Source organism: Podarcis raffonei, chromosome 15 (genome assembly GCF_027172205.1).
Source record: "Podarcis raffonei isolate rPodRaf1 chromosome 15, rPodRaf1.pri, whole genome shotgun sequence".
Taxonomy (NCBI): Eukaryota; Metazoa; Chordata; class Lepidosauria; order Squamata; family Lacertidae; genus Podarcis; species Podarcis raffonei.
The window spans coordinates 17,770,861-17,796,120 of NC_070616.1; the positions used below are offsets into that span (position 1 = coordinate 17,770,861).

At 46.1% G+C, this 25,260-nt stretch overlaps 1 protein-coding gene across 2 annotated transcripts in view; it reads left to right on the top strand.

Moving 5' to 3' along the window:
- Window positions 1-5,834: 5,834 nt before the first annotated feature.
- The window catches only part of ST14 (ST14 transmembrane serine protease matriptase), a 35,984-nt gene continuing 16,558 nt past the window's right edge, over window positions 5,835-25,260 (top strand). The window contains exons 1-5 of one of the 2 annotated variants that reach the window (XM_053366999.1): window positions 5,835-6,485; window positions 21,005-21,164; window positions 22,971-23,098; window positions 24,164-24,234; window positions 24,837-24,997. In XM_053366999.1, coding sequence (XP_053222974.1) covers window positions 6,375-6,485; window positions 21,005-21,164; window positions 22,971-23,098; window positions 24,164-24,234; window positions 24,837-24,997 — 631 coding nt within the window. In that variant the 5' untranslated portion in view covers window positions 5,835-6,374. Of the gene's footprint in view, window positions 6,486-18,449; window positions 18,469-21,004; window positions 21,165-22,970; window positions 23,099-24,163; window positions 24,235-24,836; window positions 24,998-25,260 lie in introns of those variants that run through there. The other variant, XM_053367000.1, reaches the window with a different exon arrangement.

Below are 25,260 nucleotides of genomic sequence, written 5' to 3' on the forward strand. Positions count from 1 at the left end.
TGATTGTTGTCTAGTTCAGGAGTGTTCTGTCTTGAAGTAACATGGCACAGCTACTTTGGGACTTGACAGAGGGAAGTTTTGGCCAGTAGAGGCTGAAATTGTGTGTGTTTGAATTGACCCTGATTCCCTGGTTAACTAATTAAAGGATATTTTTCACTGGAACCTGACTGGGCATTTAACTTGGCCTATCCCTTCCAGTCCAACTGCCTAAAGCAAAAGTGGACAAACTTAGTCCTTTCCTCTGTGGTTTTTTGCTGTCTTTTTAAACCCACATTTACTTGTCAGGTGCATTTAAACCCCTGCCTTTCAACTGTTCTTAAGTGTTGTGGGTAACTTAAAAAAATAATAATCAAACAGAGAACAGTTGGCAGGTAAAATTAGAAGTGGATCAGTGCAGTAAAACTCTCATCAGCCCAATGAGGTAAATGCTTCTTGGGATGAAAACTGTCTTCCAGCAGGTGGCAGAAAACTAAAAGAGAAAGTGTCAACTCTGTACCTCCCAAGAGGCAGGGTTCTAGGAGTTGCCAAGGAACAGGCCTTCTCCCACTTTCTAGCTGCTCACCTTCAGGATGTGGATAAGAGCCTCTCCTGCAAATCTGGGGAAGTGGGCAGGGAAAGTCCTCCAGATATCCTGGACCTAAGCCCTGTAGGGCTGCAAAGGTAAATCGCTAGCACCTTGATGGAAATGGACTGGAAGTTCATGCAGTGGATGTAGAAAGGGAGCTCTGCTACCAAGGATATGCACCTGCCCAAAGCCCAGCTGCTGCATTCTGGACCAATAGAATGTTCCTAGAGACACTTTGAAGGCAGTCCCGCACAGAGGACTTGGTGGTAGTCTAGTCCAGAACATTGATTACTGGAAAACTGCTTTTGTGAATAAACGGTAACTATTGTTTGGAGGGCACTGACAGAGAGAAGTTTTGAGTTTTTCCCACTTTCAGTGAGGTACTACAAACTTCTTACTTTATATACGCTGAATAAATAATAGTGTGGGAAGAGGCCTTTATTTCTAGATTACATTGATGAAAACTGAATTGTTTTCTTGTTTGAAACCAAAATTAACTTCCTGTGTGTATGTCTGCTTTGGAGCCTTCACAATTGCTTCTGTTGATAATATGATCACCTCTCTACAACATTGATGTTCCTTTTTATACAAAATGTTTCCCGTTTCCTGGTACCCTTCATGTAAATTCCCCCGCCTCCCTCAATTTTTTCTATGCTTTCACCCACCTACCTCACCCGTGGCTTCCAAGTGTGTAGGTATTTCTTCTCCCCACTGACAAAGCAGTGCATACAAACATTTTCTCGTAAATGTCCCATATGTAAATCAGTTGTGTGAGATCTGTTGAAGGCTGCAACTTCCTTTGCTACATGGTATACACATAATATCAGGAAGGCACTTCTGTCCGGTTGCTTGGAAGAAAAATCTGATGGTTGAGGTGCAGAATGAGACTGGAATCCCCTCTTTCCACGATGTATTTCAGGCTACAATACTTGACTGGACCAGGCCCCCGATTGAACCCTGTATACTGCCTAGCTGGTTACTTGCAAGGACACACACATATTATAATGGGGGTTGCATCTAGTGCTAATCCTACTCAAGGTAGACCCTTGACATGATGTAATTTATTAATTCCCATGTGTCTACTCTAGATGGGACTTAGTTGGATACAGCCCTTAATATTTAAGCTGCCTGAAGTGGAAAAGGGGGAGTGAAAATACTGCAAGTAAGTGACCTTGTGGAATGGGATCGAAATATATTAAAAAATAAAAAAATTCTCCAGTAGCACCTTAGAGACCAACTAAGTTTATTCTTGGTATAAGCTTTTGTGTGCATGAAGAAGTGTGCATGCACACAAAAGCTTAGTTGGTCTCTAAGGTGCTACTGGACAATTTTTTTATTTTTTAACATATTTCAACTGCGTCAGACCAACACGGCTACCTACCTGATTGTGGAATGGGATGTGTGGGGGGAGAGTTTTGCAGCCCCATCTGCAGAGGTTTTCAATGGTTTAGCTTCTAGGAACCACTTTGCACACTTGCTTATGGTTAGATGTCTCGCTCCTTCCTGTCTCCTCCCACAGTTTGTGGCTTGTGTAGTCTTGCAGCTTCTGACTTGCTAGCTTTTTTTACTGCCCTTTTCCTTCATTAAATTCCTATTGCCCATCTCCAAAGCAGGCTTTCTTTTCCTCTTTCTCTGCTCCTTTGATTTCGTACAGAAACAGGACACAGGCCCCTAAAGCTGATTTTAAACCTCACGCAGCTGCATAGGGGGCGAGGGCAGCCTTCTATTAGGCATCCCACCATCATTTCCTTAAACTTCTAAGGGTTAAAGCTTGAAATACAAGCTGTCCCCAACACATCTGTCAAATGATGTCCCTCCTCTCCTTTAATTCCTCTGCTAATTGCTAGTTTCTTAGTCTTTGTGTTCCTCACCAGTTGAGAGGTATATTGTTCGGTTACCGTTAGCCAAGACTTTGTGTAGCCTGTTCTGGGGTATAACTCCAACCCCTGGCCAGTAGTAGCAAGACATACCCAGGCACATGCCAGTAGATGGAGCAGGAAAACTGCCCCTGAGCACTGCCAGCTCCTAGGCTGTCACAGTGAAGAGGCCTGAGTCAGGATGGTTGCTGTCACCTTATTGCAGTGGGACATTCACAGAATCCAGTGAATTCTGTGCTGACCTGATTCTGCTGGCTACTGCCAATTGGATTGATGCCTGTGGAAGCTCCTGCAGTATGGACAAGCCTAGTGGGACTCTGATGGCGGAAGCTGGCAGAGCTGGGTGGATGGGTGCCTTGGCTCTATTTAAGCCCCTCACAGCATGGTGGATTGGGGGTTTGAATTGCTCTGCCCCAGGTGCTTTTGTATTGGGATTCCTAAGTCGCAGTACATCTGTACTCGCATACATGCAGGTCGCTCCAGTGCACGGCTCAGGCATGCAACTGGTAATTGACTCCATCCCCGAGCCATCGTTACGCATTGGACTTCAACATCTAGTCATTATTTGCTACCTGGCTCTGGTATTATTATCCATCATCATCATCCATCATCATCAATTTTATTTGTATGCTGCCTTTCCAAAGTTAAAACCATGTACAAGATGGCTTTACAGCATAAAAAATTACATAACTACAAACATAAAGCAGTCATAGAAAATAAACATCAAAAGTATGCAACCAAACTGAAAATTTTCTACATAAATCATAAGTGCCAAATAAAGATCCAAGAAATTAATAGCAATACTCCATCCCAGTATTCTGTTCAGCAGCCTCAGTTTTTGTAGCTGGAGTCAGGGCCCTGCCCTCCCAGGCCAGGTGGGAAATGTTTGCAATGCAGAGAGCAGGTCTTCCAGGACTCTCAGCCAAGTGACTCTCAGCCAAGTGACTCTCAGCCAAGTGACTCTCAGCCAAGTCCAGTGACCTCAGTTTCCTAGTGAAAAGGAACCAAAACCCAAGGAAGACCTTGTAAACCTGAAATGCAGCCGCAATCACATGCTGTTAATAGTATCCAGCATCTGATAGAGAATATTTCAAGTGTTCAAAGAACTTCCCATGGTTTCAGTGATCTGCACAACCATTCTGGAAGCCAGGCCAGATCTTCATTTTATTTTTTCTTCAGTATTGCAGAAGGGAGGCTGAGAGAATCTATAGAAGCTTATCTAAATTTATCTGTTGCGTGTTTGCATGGCAGAGATCAGAACTGGCCACTTTTTCTTAGCTACAGCTGTTTATATATCACTATTTGCTGTGGGGGTGGGACTGTATTAATTCAGATATGGTTAACGAGAACGATACGTGGGCGAACTAAGATAACTTAACTTGGCCCTTGTGATGGCTGTTGACTTCAGACAATTAAAAAAAATCTGACTCACTAATTTGGCTTGTGATTGGAAGTTGTGATTGACTTTCACTGCTAGTGAGCGGCACTTCCATTTGTGCCACCCCAAAACACCATTTGCACTTAATATCTACAAAACACAGGGGAGGTTTACAGGCTCTACAGGTGAAAATGGCCACTCTCAGTCATCCCACTCTGCTGTGCACATAAGCAAAGCCATTATATATAGCAGGGAGCAGGAACTGGATGCCTTTAATAGCACTTTGTCTGTACAAATTTTCCTGTGTCTCCTAGCTGTTATGGAGGCCGGAGAAGGAATGAACTGGGCCTAGCAGTGTGTTGCTCTGTAACACATTTCTTTGTTGCGTATTCTCACTGTGCAGGGCAATTCTTGATTGTTGTTGTTTGGGGCTGCCGCTCCCAATGATTCACTCTTTCGTGTGCTCTTTGAACCTGAAGCCAACTTGCTGGCTAGCACACTGCCTCGCTAAGATCCCACTGGGATTTTGACACTGTTGTGGAATTACTCTTTGCAAGAGGCACGCGGTCATAGGTGGGCTGTGGGGTTGGTCCCATCAACAGACATCTGAGATCTGCACTGAGAATGTGGGGCCTTTATTCTGAAGTGCGTGCCACATAAGCCACATCTGCACTATAAACATCTAAAGCAGTTTCATACCACTTTGAACAGTCATGGCTTCCCCCAAAGAATCCTGGGAAACTAGCTTGCAAAAGCCCTGAAAGGCAGCAAGATACATCGGTCACAGTCTTTATTGCAGGCCAAGTTCAGGAACAAAACCTATTTAGGTGCTGGTGTGAGCAAAGCCAGAAGAAACTGTCCCCATATGCACTATATATTTAAAGCGCTTTAAACAGCCATGGCTTCTCCCAAAGCATCCTGGGAACTGAGAGCTGTTAGGAGACTCCCTTGTCTCCTTGCAGAGCTACAGTTCCCAGAGTTCTCCGAGAAGAGGGGATTTACTATTGAACTGCAGCAGTAGGACCTTTGCTCTGATCCAGAAAGGCTCTCCTCAGGGCTGGATTGAGGTTTGATGAGGCCCTAAGCTACTGAAGGTAATGGGGCCCTTTATATGTCCAGCTGTCCTTTGTCAACAACAAATTGTCACTGTTTTGGGTGGCGCTGTGGGTTAAACCACAGAGCCTAGGACTTGCCGATTAGAAGGTCGGCGGTTCGAATCCCCGCGACGGGGTGAGCTCCCGTTGCTCGGTCCCTGCTCCTGCCAACCTAGCAGTTCGAAAGCACGTCAAAGTGCAAGGAGATAAATAGGTACTGCTCCAGCGGGAAGGTAAATGGCGTTTCCGTGCACTGCTCTGGTTCACCAGAAGCAGCTTAGTCCTGCTGGCCACATGACCCGGAAGCTGTACGCCGGCTCCCTCGGCCAATAAGGCGAGATGAGCACCGCAACCCCAGAGTCGGTCACGACTGGACCTAATGGTCAGGGGTCCCTTTACCTTATATGCTATATGCGGGGCCCATTACTTACATCATAAGAGCCTACACAACACAAAACATATGTAGGTTTATTTTATTTTGTTTGTTTTTTATCTATATTTTGGAAATGTACATCCAGTTTTTCCCCCTTTAAATTTTTTGGGGCCCCCAAGAGACTGGGGCCCTAAGCTATAGCTTGTTTAGCTTATATGTAGCACTGGCTCTCCTGCGTAGGATCAGGCAGCAGGCCTGCCACTGTTGGCACCAAGTTGTAAAACGGACTTTCTCCCCAGCATACCTGCTTTACCCCGAGCCAGACCCCACTGGCCCATCTCGGTTGCCTACACTGGCTGGCAGCGCCTCTGCACAGTTCCAGGCGGGGAATGGAGATGCTGCTTGGGGGCTTGAACCCGGAGCCTTCTGCATGCCAAACAGGTGCGCTTCCTCACGCCGCCAGCCAATCGCCTGCCCCGCAAGGATGCCGAGAGAAACCGGGGGGCGGGAGAGGGAGAGAGACACTGACTTCCTGCTCAGTTCACCTGCTGGGAAGGCGGGGCCAAGAGGCCCAGGTAAACCTGGAGCGCGCGTGCGAGCGAGTGCGCGCTCTCCCTGCGGCCCCACCCTTGAAACTGGCTACCTGCGGCGGAAGGGGCGCCCCACAAGGAAGTTGCAGAGCGGGAGAGGAGGAGGAGGGGAAGCGAGTCGCCCAGCGCCCGGGAGAAAAGCCCCAGCTCTCAGGGGAGAAGGAGTCGCCCTCGAGGCTGCAAGGGAGGAAGAAGAACACGACGCCTTCTCTTTTCCAAGAAAGTTGCTCGTTGCTCGCTGCTTTCGACTCGCCGACGAGGATTGCTCCGGCCATGGCTTCTGGCTAAAGCCCCCCCCCTTCCCGCCGCGATTCTTCTTTTCTGTTTCCCTGATCTAGCCAGGAATTGCTTTGAACATCTCCAAAGTGGGGATTCTCTGGAAACTTTTCCTGCCTTGCTTTCCTCTCGCTCTCTTCTCCCTTCCCGTCCCCCCCTCCATCGCACTTCTTCATAAACTTTCTGTAAAAAAGAGAGAATAAAGCGGGGGGAAATTAAATATGAAGGATTACCGGCTTCCCAGCGAAGGAAAAATGAACATTTATCACCCACCTTCCGGGGCTACATCGAAGGCGTATGTTTCAGGCCTAAAGTACAGCAATAAATTGGAGGTAAGTGCTTGTTTGGGAGATTTCGGGAGGGGGCGGGGGAGAGATTGGAGTGGATCATCTGCGCTCCCTTTCCAGATCTTGTGGATCATTCCCGGAAAATTGTCCGGGACAGGAGTCTTTGGTGGCCAATCTCTTTGCTGCTGTTCTTACCTTTTCCCCAAGCTGTATCATGAAAAGTGAGGACGTTTAAGAGTTAATGACCGGGTCAGGATCGGGGCCCTTAAACTCTGGTTTAAGGCGCGCGCGTTTCAGTGTGGCTTACTTGCGAGGAGGGGTGCGCGTGTGTGTTAGGATGGCAGCGTTTCACTAGGAAGGAAGAAAAGAAAGATTCCTCCTTTAGGGCTAGGCTTGTATCAAGTTCGGAAGATGAACTGCCTTGAGCCTGCATGGCAGGAGTCAGCTGGAAGGGACCGGCCATTTCTGTGTCTGTCCCTCAGCCTTGAAATCACCTCTCCAAGAACTGTTAAAGCCTCAGCCTATGCATGTTTTGGAACAGAGTAAGGCAATTGCGTTCATCCCAGCTGGCTTTTGGTGGCCAGGGAACGGGCAGAACAACTTTTATGATGAAGAAAGAAAGCCATTCTATGGCCTTGCAAAAGATGCTGAGGTGCCACACTTTGAGCTCATCCTGGTACCTGACATCTTGTTTTGAAATAAGCAGTTTGGCAGTGGACCATCTTGGGTTCCCCCATGTTGGGTGGCCAAATTTCACCAAATGCAAAGAGGTGTTTTGTTTTTGTGCTGGAGATTTTGAAAGGCAAAACTTGACGTCAGAGGCTGTGTGCTCAGCCTTGGATTCCATTTTAGTGGAGTGTCAAAAGCAGATTGTCCTCCTTTCTTGGTCAGTGTTTCACGGTGGTTTTAAAGTGTAGGTGCTGTAGATTAAAAGTCAAGGTCTCTGCTGCGGATTTCTTTCCTGTTTTGCTCTTTTGTGTAGCGCCGATTTCACAGTCTCTTGTTAAGGTCAGAGGCCTGGCTGTTCTTATTCAAGTAGACTTTCCAGTTGAGCCAGTGAACTGAGGACACCTGGCTGGGTAGCTGCTGCCTCCCCCTGGGTGAGGTCTGCGGAGGCCTCTCTATTATGTGGGAAGCGTGTGGGCTTTCCTTAATTAAAGCCAATCCTGTTTTTAAATGTGTAATTTTTTAAAATTAAAACTTGAACTTGGCTCCATTCGACCTTGCTCTTAAAATGTGCTGCGATGATCTGGAGGAGATGAAATCTCTTCTTTCCGTTGATCAGACTTTTCAAGATTATTGTGGATGATAAATGTGGAAGCTCATATCTCTCCTCCTCGCTTAGAACTGCAAGACAAGCATGCAGGGCCAGTTCCAGGTGGGTTTTTTCTTTGAGGGGGTGGGGCTCAGTAAAAGCGCCCACTTCTGGATGCCATGTTATGTAAGGGCCCCCGTCTTTCAGGCTTTCCTGGGGACAACGGCTGGGTTGATAAACCACCATTTAAAATTTCCCACAGTCCCATGGAGAGAAGCTACATTGGGGAAAATCCACATACATATTATTATTTAGCTGTGATTCCTGCATTGCAAGAGTCAGAATACATGACCCTTGGAAATCCCTTACAACCTCACAATTCTATCATCATCATCGTTCTAGATTATATTCTTCCTTCTCTTCATTGCACCGTCCCAGGCCCAGTTTCAACTATTTTAATCACTTTTAAGACTGTATGTTTAAACAAATTGCAGCCAATATACATGGTAGGTCCTTATATATACACTGTGTCAAGGCCAGAAGAAAGGGTTGTATCATTAGGGAGGAGATTGCAAAGCCCAGGGGCAGCTATAAATAGTGCCTCCCCCCCCCCCCCCCATTTCTGATGCCTGAGAAAATACCAAGCAGAAACTACCATCTGCTGATCTTAACACCTGTGAGGGGCTGCTGGGGGAACTCAAAATGGCAGCTGCCCAACTTAATGGTGTGAGGTGGTGGCAGCAGCAGCAGCAGTGAATATGCCTTTCAAACATGGGGAGCTGCCATCTTGGCATCACCATGATCACTATCCCTTTACACTGGATAATCTTTGCTGAAGCCTCACTGGATGCCTCTGGTTTCCTTTCTCCTCTCCCTTCCTCAAAACTCCTATTGCTGTTGGCAAACCTCCCCTCCAATACATAAAAGCATCCCAGAGGACTGCAGCAGCTGAGGGCACATCATCTCTGTTTCTTCTTTCTTAAAAGCAAGCGACATACCTCTCCAAATAAAGTCAATCCCTGTGGCCTGAATGAATTGTATACCTGAAGCAAACTTGTGTCGATGGCTTGCTATTTTGGCATAACCTACACAATCAAATGCTATGCATATTTATGCAGTAGTAAACCCTACAGTATTCTAGGGGGCTTGCTCCCAGATAAGTGGGCAGCATTACTGCACAATCCTAACTGTGTTTTACTCAGACGTAAGCCCTGCTAAGGTGGGTGGCGCTGTGGGTTAAACCACAGAGCCCAGGACTTGCTGATCAGGTTGGCGGTTCGAATCCCCGCGACGGGGTGAGCTCCCGTTGCTCGGTCCCTGCTCCTGCCAACCTAGCAGTTCGAAAGCACAAAGTGCAAGTAGATAAATAGGTACCGCTCCGGCAGGAAGGTAAATGGCGTTTTCTGGTTCACCAGAAGCGGCTTAGCCATGCTGGCCACATGACCCGGAACCTGTATGCCAGCTCCCTCGGCCAATAAAGCGAGATGAGCACCGCAACCCCAGAGTCGGTCACGACTGGGTCTAATGGTCAGGGGTCCCTTTACCTTTACATTTATAAGCCCTGCTGAGCTCAGTGAAGCTTACTGCCAGGCAAGCAGGTTTAGGATTGCATATGTAATGTATGAAGTGGCTTTATACCGAATCAGACCAGTGGTTAATCTAGCTCAGTAGTGTCTGCACTGACTGGCAGTGGCCCACCAGGGTATCAGGCAAGGGAGTCTTTTCCCAGCCTTAACTGTAGTTGCTAGGGATTGAACCTGGGGGATTCTGCATGCAGGACAGATGCTCTACCACTGAGCTACCCTTCCCCCTTAGCTATAGCCCTTCCTCCAATAGGAATACATGCTTATTTTCCGTGCTACTTCCCCCCATACTTTAGGAAGAGGCTAGAAGCTGTTCCTTTGCTTTGATCTTATTTCCTGTCGCATTCCTGACTCCGCTTTCATTATAAACTTGGAATTAGGTTCAGTTCTTTTTAAAAAAAGATGTAACATTAACTGCAGCTCAAAATGTTGTTCTGCATTCCAGCATAAAACCAGGAAGGGTCTCCTCTCTACAGCACAATTTATATTATAACATGATGAACAAATTCAGCATGAGATTTTGCTGAAGCCTGAAAAAGCCACCTGATGAATTTCCGGGTGCTGTGGCCAGTCGATTTTTAAAAAGAAAAACTTGGTAAAAATATCCTTCAGGCTTCAGTATATTTTGAGAGATCTCTCTGCCTCTCTTTAACCCCCTCTCCAGTTGGTGCTCTGTGATGGTGAGTCACTGAAGAAGCAGTGATGTAGATCCTTCAGCTTAATGACTAGGGATGTTGACACTTTCTTTTTTCCTAACTGGGTTCATACAAAATTCCCCTTCCCTTACGAAAGCCGGCAGGCAATTTTAGTTTTCAACAGTATCTAAGATCTCATTTTACTTTACCTAGTGATGCTCAAGGGATTTGATCTTTGCAAATCCCTGTGCAGAAATTACCTGATTCGCTCACTTCTGAATGGGGTAAGGATTAGGATTTGGCTATCCATCCTAAAGTCTCAAAACACATATTTTGAGGGGCATTTTAGATTGGTGGATCATGGTGAAAACAGAACAGAATGATGGGGTTAAAACAGGCCAAGGTTGCGTATGCATCATGCATTTAAAATATGCCCACTCCAAGAATCCTGGGAACTGTGATTTGCCCCCTGCAGTGCTACAGTTCCCAGCACTTTTAACAAGCTACAGTTCCCAGAAGTCTTTGGGAGGAAGAAATGTGTCATGGAACAGAAAAGGACAGATTTCACCTCTTCCCAAGTTTACTATGCTTATTTGAATGTTTTAAAAGATTTTATTTCTTTTTTTTTTACTCTGCCTTTACATTTGAAAATTGCTTAGTTATTGCAAATGAGCAGTAACTAAGGAGAAGTCTTTTAAAATAGCCACACTGTTCTTTGCCACTTACCTGAGTGAGCATCTCCCACCCCCACCCCAAAAAAACCCACCAAGTGGCATATAACGTGAAGCACTTTCCTTCTGTGTTTTTTACATTGCCCTGTGTTGTTAATTATTCACCATTATATCCTTTCCTTCTTCCAAGACACACAAGCTATATACATAGGAGCCAGTGTGGTGTAGTGGTTAGAGAGCTGGACTAGGACCTCTGAGCCTGGGGTTCGAATCCTCACTCAACCACAAAGCTCACTGGGTGAACTTGGGCCACCCACCCACTCTTAGCCTAACCTATCTCACCTGGGGGCGTGGTGAGGATAAAATTGAGAGGAAGAGATATATGTATGCCACCTTGAGCTCCTTGAAGGAAAGGTGAGATATAAATGCAATAATTAAATAAATACAGATTGCCCTCCTCGTCTTCTCAACAATCCTGGGAGGTAGCCTAGGCTGAGATGAGGGGATGGTCCAAGGCTACCCAGTGAACATCACGCCCAGGCCAGAGATTCTGGGTCTCATCCTGGGCAGGGCTGTGACCCAGCTGCACAAACTCTGCCTTTTTCAAAGCTGAAAGAACCGGCTGGCCAAAGTGGTGCCGCGGTTGTGGTTGTTACTTAAATGCAAAATACTTTACAATGCTACTGAGCATCTGTCTTCTCAGAAATTCTTATAGCCACCCTGTAAGGAAGGCCAGTATTATTACTGGGCTTGTGTTGCAAATGCAGAGCTGTGTCTGCAAACTAGCAGCACGTTGGTGACCACCTAATCAATGGAGACCTTAGGCAGCAGTCTAACCAGGGACTTTGTGGCCAGTGGAAGCACATTATTTACAGCTGTAGCCCTGTGCCCCGCTACCTGGAAGTAAACCTCACTGGACTAAGTGGGATTTCCGAAGAGAAGAAGAAGAAGAAGATGATGATCTTCTTCTTCTTCTTCTTCTTCTTCTTCTTCTTCTTCTTCTTCAACAACAACAACAACAACAACAACAACAACAACAACAACAACAGCAGCAGCAGCAGCAGCAGCAGCAGCAGCAGCAGCAGCAGCAGCAACAACTTGTTATTTATACCCCACCCATCTGGCTGGGTTTAAGATCACTCTGCGTGCAGCACACAGCCCTCCAGATCTCCCCGCACACTCTTACAGTGCATTCTGCAGAGTCCTTTGACCTCCTACACACTGTCCAAAAACCCAGCGCTTCCCTGGAAGGGAAGAGCTTTCAGATGCATAGATGGAGAGCCTTGATGGTGTTATTTTTGTTCCTCCCTGACCTGCCTCATCTTGTCTGCCATGGGGAAGGGAGGCTGGCCTTTGCTTAGTTCCGCATTGTAATTTGCACACCCAGAATGTAAACAGACTCTGCTGCAAAGTAGGGGGGCGGGGAGGACTGTTTGTTTGCAGAAGATGGATATGGATTGCCATCAGGTTTGTTTGGGGCTCTTTAACCCTTTATTTACAAATATACAGTATATATATAATCTCATTGGGTTTGGGTTAAGTAATAATAATAATAATAATAATAATAATAATAATAATTGCATTAACTACTGGTTAGGATCAAAATCTCCTGTTGGTGCCTGGACATCTTTTAATGTGTTGTTGTGTTAAAGTGTACACCATGGGCAAACTAAGGCCTGGGGGCCAGATCCGGCCCAGTTGCCTTCTAAATCTGGCCCACGGACGGTCCGGGAATCAGTGTGTTTTTACATGAGTAGAATGTGTCCTTTTATTTAAAATGCATCTCTGGGTTATTTGTTGGGCATAGGAATTTGTTCATTCCCCCCCAAAAAAAATATATAGTCCGCGTCCGCCCCCCACAAGGTCTGAAGGACAGTGGACTGGCCCCCTGCTGAAAAAGTTTGCTGACCCCTGGTGTACACCATCAAATATAATGTGTGACTGTGACAAATGGGTGTTTAAAAAGCCATGAGTTGATTTGCATGCTTGCCAGAGAGCCAGGACTGGCCCCTGACTTCCTGTTGAGTGTACTTGCAGTGGTAAACCCGGGTTAGTTGCTGTGTAAAGTGTGAAATGGCCCTGATCCACTGACCATAAATCTTTGGGTGCTTCCTGTTTCAAAATCGGACCATAGCCCTTCGTAACCTGCCACTAGCAGCCATCGCTTGTGACATAGTCAGAAGATTTAAGGAGCATTTGATGGAACAAGGGATCGCCCCCCCCCCCGCCGACTTGCTTTGGGTGCAGTGGTTGGAAAGCTGCTATAAAACTAATTCTGTTTGGCTTAGTCTTGTTTCTTTAAAGAAAATAGAGGATTTTTTTTAAGGATAAAAAAATGAAAATGAATAATAATAGTAATAATAATTTTATTATTTATACTCTGCTCATCTAGCTGGGTTTCCCCATGAAGTGTTGAGAGTGGGCAAACCCACATGCTATGTGCAGCAAAGAATTGGAGGAAGGACTTTATTCATAGGCACCTGTCTCTAAGGTCTGATCGCCCTTATCTAGAACGAATGTGCATGCTCTACTTCCCATGAGATAACAGCTCCACCAGGCTGTTCCCATCCTTCCCATCAGGCTGCAGAGAAGAGGGAGAGAAGGGGAGCAGGGCCACTCCATTGGTCCTATAGACATATTAGCTCCTTTATGGCTTCTCCTCTGCTTGAACTACTCCCACCCCAGCTGGTTGTTTGTGGGCAGTGCTTTTTTCTGGGGGGGACGCAGGGGTACACATACCCCCTACCAGGCATGGCCAAACTTGACCCTTCAGCTGTTTTGGGACTACACTTCCCATCATCCCTGACCACTGGTCCTGTTAGCTAGGGATGATGGGAGTTGTAGTCCCAAAACAGCTGGAGGGCCAAGTTTGGCCATGCCTGCGCCTAAACATTTTGTGAATCTAAGTTCGGTCTCGTTGAGGGCAGTATTTCAATATGAGTAGGAAAATGAGAGTACCCCTAAACATTTTTTTTAGAAAAAAAGCACTGTTTGTAGGAATTCTGACTCGGAACCTGCCTGTTTGCTTCTCCTCTCTGTCTTTATATTTGTTATCCAATCTGGGAATCCTTTTGGCTGAACAGTACAAATGCATTCATTTTTTAAAACCAAAAACAATTTCAACAATCCTTGGAATAAACCAGGCAGATCAGTGTTTTATGGCTACAGGGAGAGGGCTCTGAGACTAACACAGCTTCCCTGACAATTCAGTTCTATACATGTTTACATAGAAAGTAAGCCCTGCCACGCTCAGTGGGGCTTACTCCCAGGTAAGTGTACATAGGGAGCTGCAGGCCTGATGAGCTCCTGTTGGAGGTGAGGACTTCCTGGTCCAGAGTACAGCAAGCCTTTTGCTGCTGGCACAGTCCCTGAAGTAGGATTATTTTGGTTAATCTTTACAACAAACCCGGTTTATGATCGATCAAGATTGCACTCTTTGTATTGCAGGCTGGGTGGTGCAGACTCTGACAGTAATCAATTTATTTATTCAATTTCCAGAACTTCACTTCTTTACTGCCCAATAATAACCGAATCTCTGTTGACAGATTCCAGTAAAGTTTAAAAATATTAGAATCGTAAGAGATGGAAGGGACCACGTAGGTCATCTAGTCCAACCCCCTGCAATGCAGGAACCTTGCCCAAGGTGGAGCTTGAACTCACAGCCCTGTGATTAAGAGCACCGTTATCTGCTGACTAAGCTGTCCATTTTAGCATGGAATAAAAACAGAGCAATGCAAAACCAGAATAAAAACAACATGGCGGGTCATAAACCTGCAGTGAGATTTGAACTGGACAGCTGGCTTTTTTACTCTCTTTCTGTCCCCCTGTCCTCCCCCCCCCCCCCCGCCAAAAAAACTCTAAATTCCTGGCATGATAATCCAATGCTGCCATGGGGATTTCTATGAAAAGGTGATGGACAAACTTTCGTTTCTCTGAACTTGCTCTGTTCCTTCTCCCTCCCAACTCCTTTTCCTTTTGTGTCGTGCCTTTTTAGATTGTCTTCCCAAGGGCAGGGACTCCTTTATGATTGTCATAATACTCGAAATAAACTTGCTGACTGCATATAGAAACAGTGATGTCAGCATTCCTCATGGTGTGTGTATCGATTGCGACACCCCCTGCCCCTTGGTTCGTGATGCCTGCAAAGAGGCTGGCACAGTCACACGCTGGATAGATCCGAAACTGACTTCTGCTTGTGCCGGTTCTCTTTTCCCCTTTAGGAAGGAGTTGAGCAAACTTTACTCCTCAGTTTGCTTGAGAAGGACTAGTCCAGCCCGAAAATGTTATGCAGATGATCTGTCCTCTTCACCCCTCTCTGACTGTAGTTAGAATCTCCTAAATTCTTTGGTTCCTTCCTCCTCTGGCCTCTTCCCCCCAGCACAAATAAAAAGCAAATAGAAAGTTTTTCTCCCTTTCTACTCATGGTCATCCAGTGAAGCTGAATGGTGAGATATTCAGAACAGGCAAGAGAAAATACTTACTTATTCAGCACATAGTCAAATTATCGAATTAGCTACTGCACAATGTGGTGATGGTCACCAACTCAGACAGCTTTGGAAAGGGCTTAAGACGAATTCATGGGGGATAAGGTGACCAGTGGCTGCTAGTCATGCTGGTTGTACATACAGGTGAAACTCAAAAAATTAGAATATTGTGGACAATATTCTATTGCTCTCAGAGTCTGTTGCTCTCAGAGTCCTGCTTATTGGATTTGATATCCCGCTTTATCACTACCCTAAGGAGTCTCAAAGCGGCTAAGATTCTCCTTCCCCTTCCTTCCCCACAACAAACACTCTGTGAGGTGAGTGGGGCTGAGAGACTTCAGAGAAGTGTGACTGGCCCAAGGTCACCCAGCAGCTGCATGTGGAGGAGTGGAGACGCGAACCCGGTTCCCCAGATTACGAGTCCACCGCTCTTAACCACTATACAACATTGGCTCCCCATCAGCACCTAGTTGAGCAGGAGGATGCGAGAGGGGATAATACTAGCCACAGTGACAAAGCAGGATGTAGGGCAGGGTCTTCCATCCCTTATGCATCATTCAAATGATCTGAAAAGTCAGAATTAAAGAGCCTTTGTTCTATCCCAGGACCTAGAGAAATGAGAGCAGGGATAGCCAAAATGGTTCCCTCCAGGTGTGGTTGGCCTGCATCTCCCATCGTCCCTGGCCATTGGCTATGCTGGCTGGGGCTGATGGGAGTTGTAGTTCATCAGCATGCACCATGTAGATTATTTTGACTCTCACCCCTCTAGGTACTGAGTTGCCATTCTGGCTAGCCCTTTGTGGGCGGCTACCCAAGGGGCGTAGCATGGCGGGGTACCAGGGGGGTTGTGGCCTCGGGCTCCGACAACAGGTGTTACACCACTGAGCTACTCTCATGCTTTTTTCTAAGCTGGAGGATTCGAAACTGTTGTCTGTGGACCACGAGTGGCCTCTGAGCTCCATTCACTTAGCCCATGACATAAAATCCTAGAATTGTTGGGTCATCTAGTCCAACCCCTGCAATGCAGGAATCTTATTTGCCTAATGTGGAACTTGAACCCACAACCCTGAGATTAAGAGCCTCATGCTCTGCCGAGCGAGCTATCCCTGTCTGTGCATTTGTGGCTGAGTACGGGAGACAGCTCGCCCGTCTTATTCAATGTTCCTAATGATTTTTAGCGGTCTTCTCATTGCATCTTTTATTTCTTACGTTGCATTTCATTGTATTACAGTTTGAATTCTTCGGAATGCAAATTGTCCTGCAGCATAAGGAACAAAAGATGCGGCTACACAATTTAAAATCTTGCTGCACCTAGTGCGGCACGTTGCAATCACTACAGCTGACAGGAAACCTGTCTGTCAAGACCTCCAGTTGTTTTCATGATTATTAATGATTTTTATTTATTTATTAACATATAAAACACATACATTTACATTTGTTTTACATTTGTGTGTGTAGACCTCCAGTTGTTTTCAAGTGGTCCATGGGGTGGGGGGAAAAGGTTTGGGAGACCCTGTTCTAATTCAAGCAATATCAGCTGGGTGACTCTCTATGGCCGGAGACCTTCATTTGGCCTTGGGGAGGGGGGTCACTGAATCAGATCCTGGGAGCAGCTTGGAAGAAGGAAAGGGCAGTTTCTCCCTTCTGGCTAAGCCTCTAAACTTGTCTGGAATGGCTCTCGCTGACCAACTACTTCACATATGGCCTAACTTGGACATATTTCCTCTGTGTTTCATTTGAGGTCTGAGTCATCAAAGGGATAAGTAACAAACAGGGTTGAATGAAACCAGACTTACGCAACAGCGGCGTGAGAGGACTCTCTCTCTCTTGGAGAAGGAAGTGAGCCCTGAGTAAATGATTACAGGCAGTGAAAGAGGAGAAGAGGCAGCTGCCTTACGTCAAGTTAAACCCTCTGTCCCCATCTAGCTTAGTGTTGTCTGCTCTGATTGGCAGCAGCCAGCCAGGATTTCAGGCAGGCTTTTTATCCCAGCACCTCCTGCAGGTGTCAGGGATTGAACCTGGGACTTTACTTCATGCAAAGCCCTTCCTTGATACTTTGATTTAGGCAGGGGATATAGTCTCCCAGTGGACTCAGAGCAGAGACCAGGCCCTGTTTCCCTTCTGCTTTCCTGCCGACAGGAAGATGTCTTACACCGAATGAGTCCATTGATGCACCTAGCCAAGTACAGTATTGTCTTTCCCCACATATAAATTGTGATGGTTCCCAGGTGGATTATATTCTCTCTAAGCCAAATCCAACCTTACAGGCCGGTAGTGCTTTCAATAAATAATTAAAAATAATAATTGGCTGTGCTTCCAGGATATTTTGTACAATGTAGTGAAGGCTGAAACAAAGGATGTTGGTAAAGTCAAAAATCAACCATTTGGCAGAAACTGAATAAATTCAGTATTGCAAGATAAGTAGAAAAATTTAGGCTCAAGTATATAAACAACAAAGCAAACCGAGAGTTCTGGTTTGCTCTCTTGCAACTTTCCCAAGCCTGGTTCCTTCCAGCTGTTGTGGACCGCATTTCCCATCAGCTTCAGGCAGCACAGCTGGGCTGATGGGCGATGCAGTACAAAACATCTGGAGGACACCAGGTGTGTGTGGAGGGGGAAGGCTGCTCTCCCCTTTCAGGGGGTCCCAAGAGCGGTTCTGTGCTCGGAATGGCTTTGCCACAGAGGACAGTTACGCAGCTGTGGTTTGGATGCCCAGTTCCTCCTTGATTCCTGCATGCTTCCTCCTCTGGTATGGCCCTCCGTATGCTTTTGAACCGCAACCCACACCACCCCCAGTGACTGATCATGCTGCCTTGGGCTGCTGGGGGAGTCCAACCACATTATTATTATTTATAGCCTGTCTTTTTCAGGGACTTGAGGCAGCTTACGGATCAGATAGAAAGAGTTAAAAACATAGGAAAACAACAGCAATACCTTTATAGAACTAAAACAATATCTAAGTATAAATGATTGATTAAAAGCGTACAGATGATTACAGTAAAAACAGCATGGTGAAGCATCTGGTGGGCCGAAGATTGACCTCTAAATCAACCATTTCCTGTAGCAATGCTTGGCCACGGCTGCAGAACCCTGGCAGTTTGCCTTGTATTCAAGTCTGTCGGTCACAAGCTGCGGACAGACAGACAGAGCAGCCGAAAATAAAGTCATTGTGCAAGGCCCGGCTGCCGTTCTTGCTCATCCGGCGCCGAATGTCTTGGTTTTGCGTGAGCAGCAGAGATCTCAGTTCACTAAGGCACTATGTTCTGAAAGAAGAGGCTGTGGTGGGGAGAGACCAGGGTGACGAGAGGCGGATGTGAGCCACGTTTCTAGTCCTTCGGCTCAGACACAGAGCTCCGAGTGAGGATTAAGGCCTTCGAATCCAAGTCCTCGGAGGAAAAAGGTGGGATTTTAGAACGGATTTAAAAGAAGAGAGAGAAATGGGAACCTGCCATGAGAGCTATGTTCTGCCTCCACGGCCAGAAGCAGTAAATAACTTTGAATGCTGGAACCACAGGTGGATGAGTGGGGAAAAGGCTCTTGTGTTTGAATTCTGCTTGTGGGTTTCCCCTGGAGGCTTCTGGTTTGGCCTCTGTGAGAGCAGGGATGCTGGACTCGATGGGCCATGGACTTGTTCCAGCAGGCTGTTTGGATGTTCTTAGAAAGGAGGATGTAGGGTTGTGTCTTGCTTCTAAGAAAGTGTACCCGGCTAAAGGGGGGGGGGGGAGAGACACTCTGATCTTTTCCAGTCAGCTGAAAGTTGCTGACTTCACAGGCGGAAGTCTGTCACCTTGGAGCTGTGGACGCCAAAAGCGCAAACCATGAGTGAGGCGTGGCCTGGCTGAGCCGGCCTGGCTTGGTTCTGCTCCGCAGGTGCTGCCTGAGCAGGGATGGGCAGCCCAGAAAGGAACACGGAAGTCCCCGAAACTCTTGCAGAAAGTGTGTGAGCAACACGTTTTGTTCCACTGCACTTTCTGGGGATGAGTGTGTGTGTTTGTGCCTTCTGGGGGCAGATCCTTTGTTCACAGTTTCAGGGTTGTTGAGGTGAGAGGGAAGTGGCTTCCCCTCTCCCCTCATTTGACGGCTGTTTTCCTGTAGGGTTGCTGCTTTTTAAGCTGGTACAGTGGTACCTCGGGTTAAGAACTTAATTCATTCTGGAGGTCCGTTCTTAACCTGAAATTGTTCTTAACTTGAGGTACCACTTTAGCTAATGGGGCCTCCCGCTGCTGCTGTGCCGCCGCTGCATGATTTCTGTCCTCATCCTGAGGTAAAGTTCTTAACCCGAGGTACTATTTCTGGGTTAGCGGAGTCTGTAACCTGAAGCGTCTGTAACCCGAGGTACCACTGTATGGCCTAAAGGGAGGAATGAAGAATTGGCAAGCCCCCAGTTTGGTTTTTGCTTATTTCTCACGAGTTTAATGTGGCCTTGGACAAACAGATGGGGTCTCTCTCTGTGCTTCTCCCCTATGCGACAGGTATGGGGTGGGGTGGTCTTTGCAGCTTGAGGGCCACATTCCCTTCTGGGAACCTCTTGGGGGCCACATGGCAGTGGTAGGCAGGGCCAGGGGCAAAAATGGATGGAGCAATTGGTGTGCATTTTTTCCTTTTGTGCTGTGGGCTGGCTTCTACTCTCTCGAACACATTTTTCTCTGGCACAAGCCAGAGGTTCAGCGACACATTCCAGCTGGTGTGGTTGAACAATCAATCCCTCTTTCCAGGGACTTAGGTCTGGGAGAGGAATAGGGGATAGCAGTTTCTAGTTTTCTAGTAGTGTTCCCTGAAAAGGGTCCCCTCCTCTCAGGCTGGTTGTAAAAAAGGCAGGCAGGTAAAGCTTGGCTTATAGCAGACTGAGCACTCTAATGGAGCAACCTTGGTTATTTCTAATGCTTATCAAAAAATTGAACTCTTTTTCAGCTTCCTATTCACTATACAGAGGTTGCATTACTTCCTCTTTATCTGCCTTCTCTCTGTTGTAAAGCTAGAACTTCAGCCGGTTTGAGGGCTGGCTTTAGCTTTAGGGCAGACAAAAGGGAGGAAGTCATTTTTCAAGCAGCGCATGAATAACCTGTGGAACTCCCTGCCATTTGATGTGATGGGTGCTATCTTACATCGTTTTCTATTTCTTGTTTTAATTATTTTGGGGGGGGGATTAAAGGAAAATAGATTTGTCACTGTTTGTATGATAGCTAGATGTAATTGTTCTTTTACAATTTTTTACTCTGACATGTCTCCTAGGAATTCTGTGGGCAACGATTCATGAATCGAATCGAATTCAATTAAAAAAAAATTGGAACTTCCATGGGCAAGGGCTGTATACCTTCTGGTTTTCTCCCTGCCCCACTTCAAGGACTTTTGTTGCTTTCTTGCCTTGTTTGGGAGCCTCAAGAATCGTGCTAGGAAAAGGAATTTTGACTAGTCCCTGGCCCTCTCCCAAAGCTCCAGATGTTTTGTCTGGGTCTGCTGGGAGCTGTGGTTCAAAACAACTGGATGGCTCTGGATTTGGGGAGAGATCTTTTAGCCTGATGCCACAAGGCAGTGTATAGCAGAGGACTCCAATATTGTCATGCTGATCCACGGAACAGAATCCACACTGTGGGAGAGGCCAGTCCTCCCATTGGGCATGGTGAGGCAGCTGCCTCCAACACGGCTAATTTTGGGGCGCTGTGAAAAGAGCTGCACCGGCCGTTTCAATTTCTGTTTTTAAAGAGGTGCTTGTGGGCTTTCTTTCCTTAGCTGCGGGAACAGATTCTCTTGGATATTCCTTGCATGTTGAGAGATTCATAAATTCAATAAACAGTAGTAATTGGCTGAGCTCTCCTGTTCAAGCAGTGAAATATCTTGGGCCGGCCCTGTCATTGGGGTTGGGGATCTGCAGGAGGGAGGAGTACATGAGCGCCTTGTTGGGATGGCAGCCTGATTCCGTGTTTGCTTCGCCCTAGGATATGAACGGCCTGGAAGAAGGGTTGGAGTTCCTCCCCACCATGAACGCCAAGAAGGTGGAGAAGAGGGGTCCCAAGCGCTGCATAGCGGCGATAGCCATCGTCCTGGTCTGTCTCCTCCTTTCCCTGCTTGCTGGGTTCCTGGTTTGGCACTTTAGATGTAAGTGAGCCTTGGTTTGCAAGGTGTGGGGTTGCCGCATGGTATTATGATTATATTTATTTAGATCTCGCCTTTCTGCCCAGACTGGGATTCAAGGCAGGCTTACACAGATTAAGCAAGACAGCTAAAATGCAGACAGCTAAAAGCATATAAAAGATCATCATTAAGAAAAAAAACAATTCGACGCTGATAGAATCAAAACAATATAAAAAAACTAATATACTGAAATACAGGTCATAATAAAAAAACAAACCAGTGCAGCGCTATTAAAAGCCCTTTCCTTGGAAAAACCATCAGTTATGAAAACCTCCTGCCTTTTAAAGATATTGGAAGAAGCAGGGGAGAAACCGCAGTTCAATAAACAAAGTTTTTTGCCACCTTTAAAATTTTTATTCTCTGTTACAAGGACACATCGGAGCAGGCTGGGAATATCATCTGTCCTCAATAGGCAACCCCACCAATTAAAACATTTCCCTTGGTGGATCAGTTGGCCAAAGCTTTAGTTTATTGACCTGCTGACTAAGCCAATTTAAACTTAAAATCCAGCCAAATCACTGCGTGAGCGGAATAACAACTGCTCATGCTGTGGAACCTTCACCCCCTTGTGTGACCCCCAAGCCTGCTATGGAGTTTTCCCCAACCCTTCAGAGTGGGATTCAGGTTTATACGTCCATTGTCTATCTGATATACAGTTAGTTCTAAAAACAATTACAGTTGTAAAAACAAGTAAAACCATACCAGCCAAAACAGAAGAATGTAGATTCAATCACCAGGCGTGTGTGTGTGTTGCACAAAATTAAATAACTGTTGGCTGCATGTGGCAGAAGTTGTATAACCAAGATGCTAAACACACCACAACTTGAAGAAGACTATTGATTTTATTATTCATAAGCACCAGCAATGTGCATAAGCTAATAGTGGTCTTCGCCCCAAGGAGCTTACACTTTAGATTAGTGTTTCCCAACCTTTTCCAGGGCCCTGCCCCCTGGGTTTCAGAAATTCATCCCCAATGCCCTCTACTCTACCCTATCAAAAGCATGATTCAGAATACAGTGATACCTTGGAAGTCGAACAGAATCCGTTCCGGAAGACCGCTCGACTTCCAAAACGTTTGGAAACCAAGGCACGGCTTCCGATTGGCTGCAGGAAGCTCCTTTAGCCAATCTGAAGCTGCGTTGGACATTTGGGTTCCAAAAAACGTTCACAAACTGGAACAGTCACTTCCTGGTTTGCAGCGTTCGGGAGCCAAAACGTTTGACTCACAAGGCGTTCAGGATCCAAGGTACGACTGTAGTGGTTTGCGTGACCCACTAAAAAAGAGAATAGCGCATTGAAATTAAAAACAGTAGCAATTAATTGCACATTTATTTGAAATCCCATGGTTTAATCAATTCACCAAAAGGGGTGAACTTGATCCAGTGGGGACTTTGGGGAAGAATGATAATAAAAACGTAGAACCCTGAGTGCAGATCTCTATATATTGGGAACCACTCACAAAACCTGCCGGATAGTATGTGTTGAAAATGCCTCCTTGAAAACCAGATTGCAGAGCTGCAAGAACGGAAGTCAAAGGAGTGTGTTGCTTATTTTCTAAAGCTTGATGGAAGGTCGCTTGGTTCTGTTAATGGGCACCCAGGAAATAAAGGCTTCTCTGGATTTGGAGCAATTGGACTGGGGCAGAACTGTCCAAATAAAAATAATAATAACTGGAGCCCATTTGTTCCAGGCACCTCTAGACCTGTAGGTGTAGAGCAGGCTCCATTAAACACTGTTCTTATCTTTCACCCGCAATATGGCTTCTCTTAGACAGGAATGCCCCTGTGCAGAAAGTCTACAATGGCCACCTGAGACTCGTGGGGCGCAACTTCATCGATGCTTACGAGAATTCCAACTCTCCTGAATTCGCTGCCTTGGCCAGGGAGGTGAAGAAAATGGTAAGCAGCTCCTGAACTCAGCGCAAACTTGGCGAAGTGTCATTGATTGTGTAGCATAATAATAATATTTATTATTTATACCCCGCCCAGCTGCATGGGCGTCTCTGGTGTGTTGGGCTGGAGACACAGGACTGAACTAAATGACGCCAGCTCCCATCAGCCCCACCCAGCATGGCCAGGGGCCGAGGAGTTGTAGTTTGACAATGTTTGGAGGGCCGCAGGGTTTGCATGCTTCTGGGCTCAAGTGAGGTGAACCCCACCCTCCCTCTTTTCAACCTTAAATCTTACTTCTGTATACATCCTTTCAAACCCATAGATGGTTCTGGTTTGATTCTTTCTCACTTGAACTGCTTTACTGTGAGACTTACCCAAGGGAAGCTCAATTGACTTAAATGCTCTTATTACTTAAATGTAATAAAGCCACCCCCCCATTTGCTTTTCCAATCAGTGGATTCCATGTTTTGGAATCCGCTGAGATGATGACCCTCAGATTCCTAGAGACAAGCTCAACTTGCAGCCCAAAGCAACTTCCTGGAAGGGCAATATAAAAACACCCCGAGAACAGCGCCTCTGCATCTGTATGTCTGTCAGTTGAGGACACTATTCATTATATGTTGTACTGTATATGAAATTCCGAGGGCTAAATACTTAAAGAAATCCCTCAAGTTGATTGCTAGCTTTAGTGACATCAATAGAATCAATTACCTGTTGTTTAGCTCAAACAAACCGTTATGTTTAACACAGTGAAGTTTGCGCTAAAAGCCTCTCAACTCAGGAAAACCCTAGAGTCTTGCGTCCAGAGTTTCTCGCCATTTTCCTCCTTTTGTGTATTTCTGTGAAGTGTTTTATAATGTTTTAATCATATGTGCTATGATATGTTTTTGAGACTTGTCCGTTTTTGTCTGTTTTGAGCTATAGCCTGTATTTGGTTGACCTATAGAATCTGACGACGATGACAAAATGGTTATAGCCAGAAAGTGTAGTTCCCTTCTGACCTCTGAATTTGCTAGTCATCTACCTGTTCCTTTATTTACACTAAACTGTAACCTCTTTTCTCATCTTTAGCTTATAAACATCTATAAAAATAATCAGGATGTCAGTCCTTTTCACAAGGAAACTCAGATCGTCGCATTCAGGTGGGTAATGACCAAGTTGAGAAAAATCACTCAGAATTATTGTTTAAAATGTCATTCTAGTAAGGCAGGAAAAAAACCCCAGCTGTGTGGAAAAAAGCCGGTGTCTGCAAACGATGAGATGTGCAAACTCATACTTGCTCTTCTGAACATGGGTTTGCACAGTAATGGTGCAAAAATCCCTTAAATGATACTCATTTGTAACATGGCCTCTGTTGTCCTGCTAGTATGTTTGAGAGACCCAGGCCTTAAGGAAACCAATATTCACAATAGATTATAGCAGAGCTTTTGGATGTGCATCATTTCGTGACATAGTGATTCAGTTTTCCTAGCAAACCGGAGGTCAAACTAACCCCTTTCCAGCCCTGGGAGGAGTGTGGGGAGCGTTTGCGCGACACACCTACACACTGCAGCAGACACACTGATGTGTCGCGACGCACAGTTTGGAAAGCTCTGGATTATAGTGATTGGGGCAGTCAGGGTTGGCCAAGGCTTTCTGCAACCCTTTGGGTCCCTTCCGACTCTACAATTCTGTGATTTTCTTTGCAACCCTGATGGTTTGGTCCAGATTCCTAATCTGCCTCTTTTTCCTCCTCTCCGAGCAGCGAGGGCAGCATTATAGCCTACTACTGGTCAGAGTTCAGTGTCCCTAAACACAATGTGGAAGCGCTTGACAGGGCCATGGCCAACATCCAGGCTTCAAATGAGGCGGGGATGAAACAGAGGGGCAGCTATGAAATGCGAGTTGAGACGGTCGTCGCTTTCCGTAAGTCTCTCTTCTCTTCTCCCCACCTCCTGTTCAGTCACCTCAGCCTTGATTGTGAGAACCTGAGTGTTTCATCCCATAGGAAATTTCAGCTGCCTATTTGGCTTTGGAAAATGAGAGCCAAATATGTGTGGGGAAGACATAGTGGCTGACTAGGGCTAGATCTGCACGGCTATCAAACAAACGCTCTGAAAACGATCTGCTAAAAACCATTGTAAAGCTCACAATTGAAAAGGTCATTTCAGCTCTACACCGCCATCTGG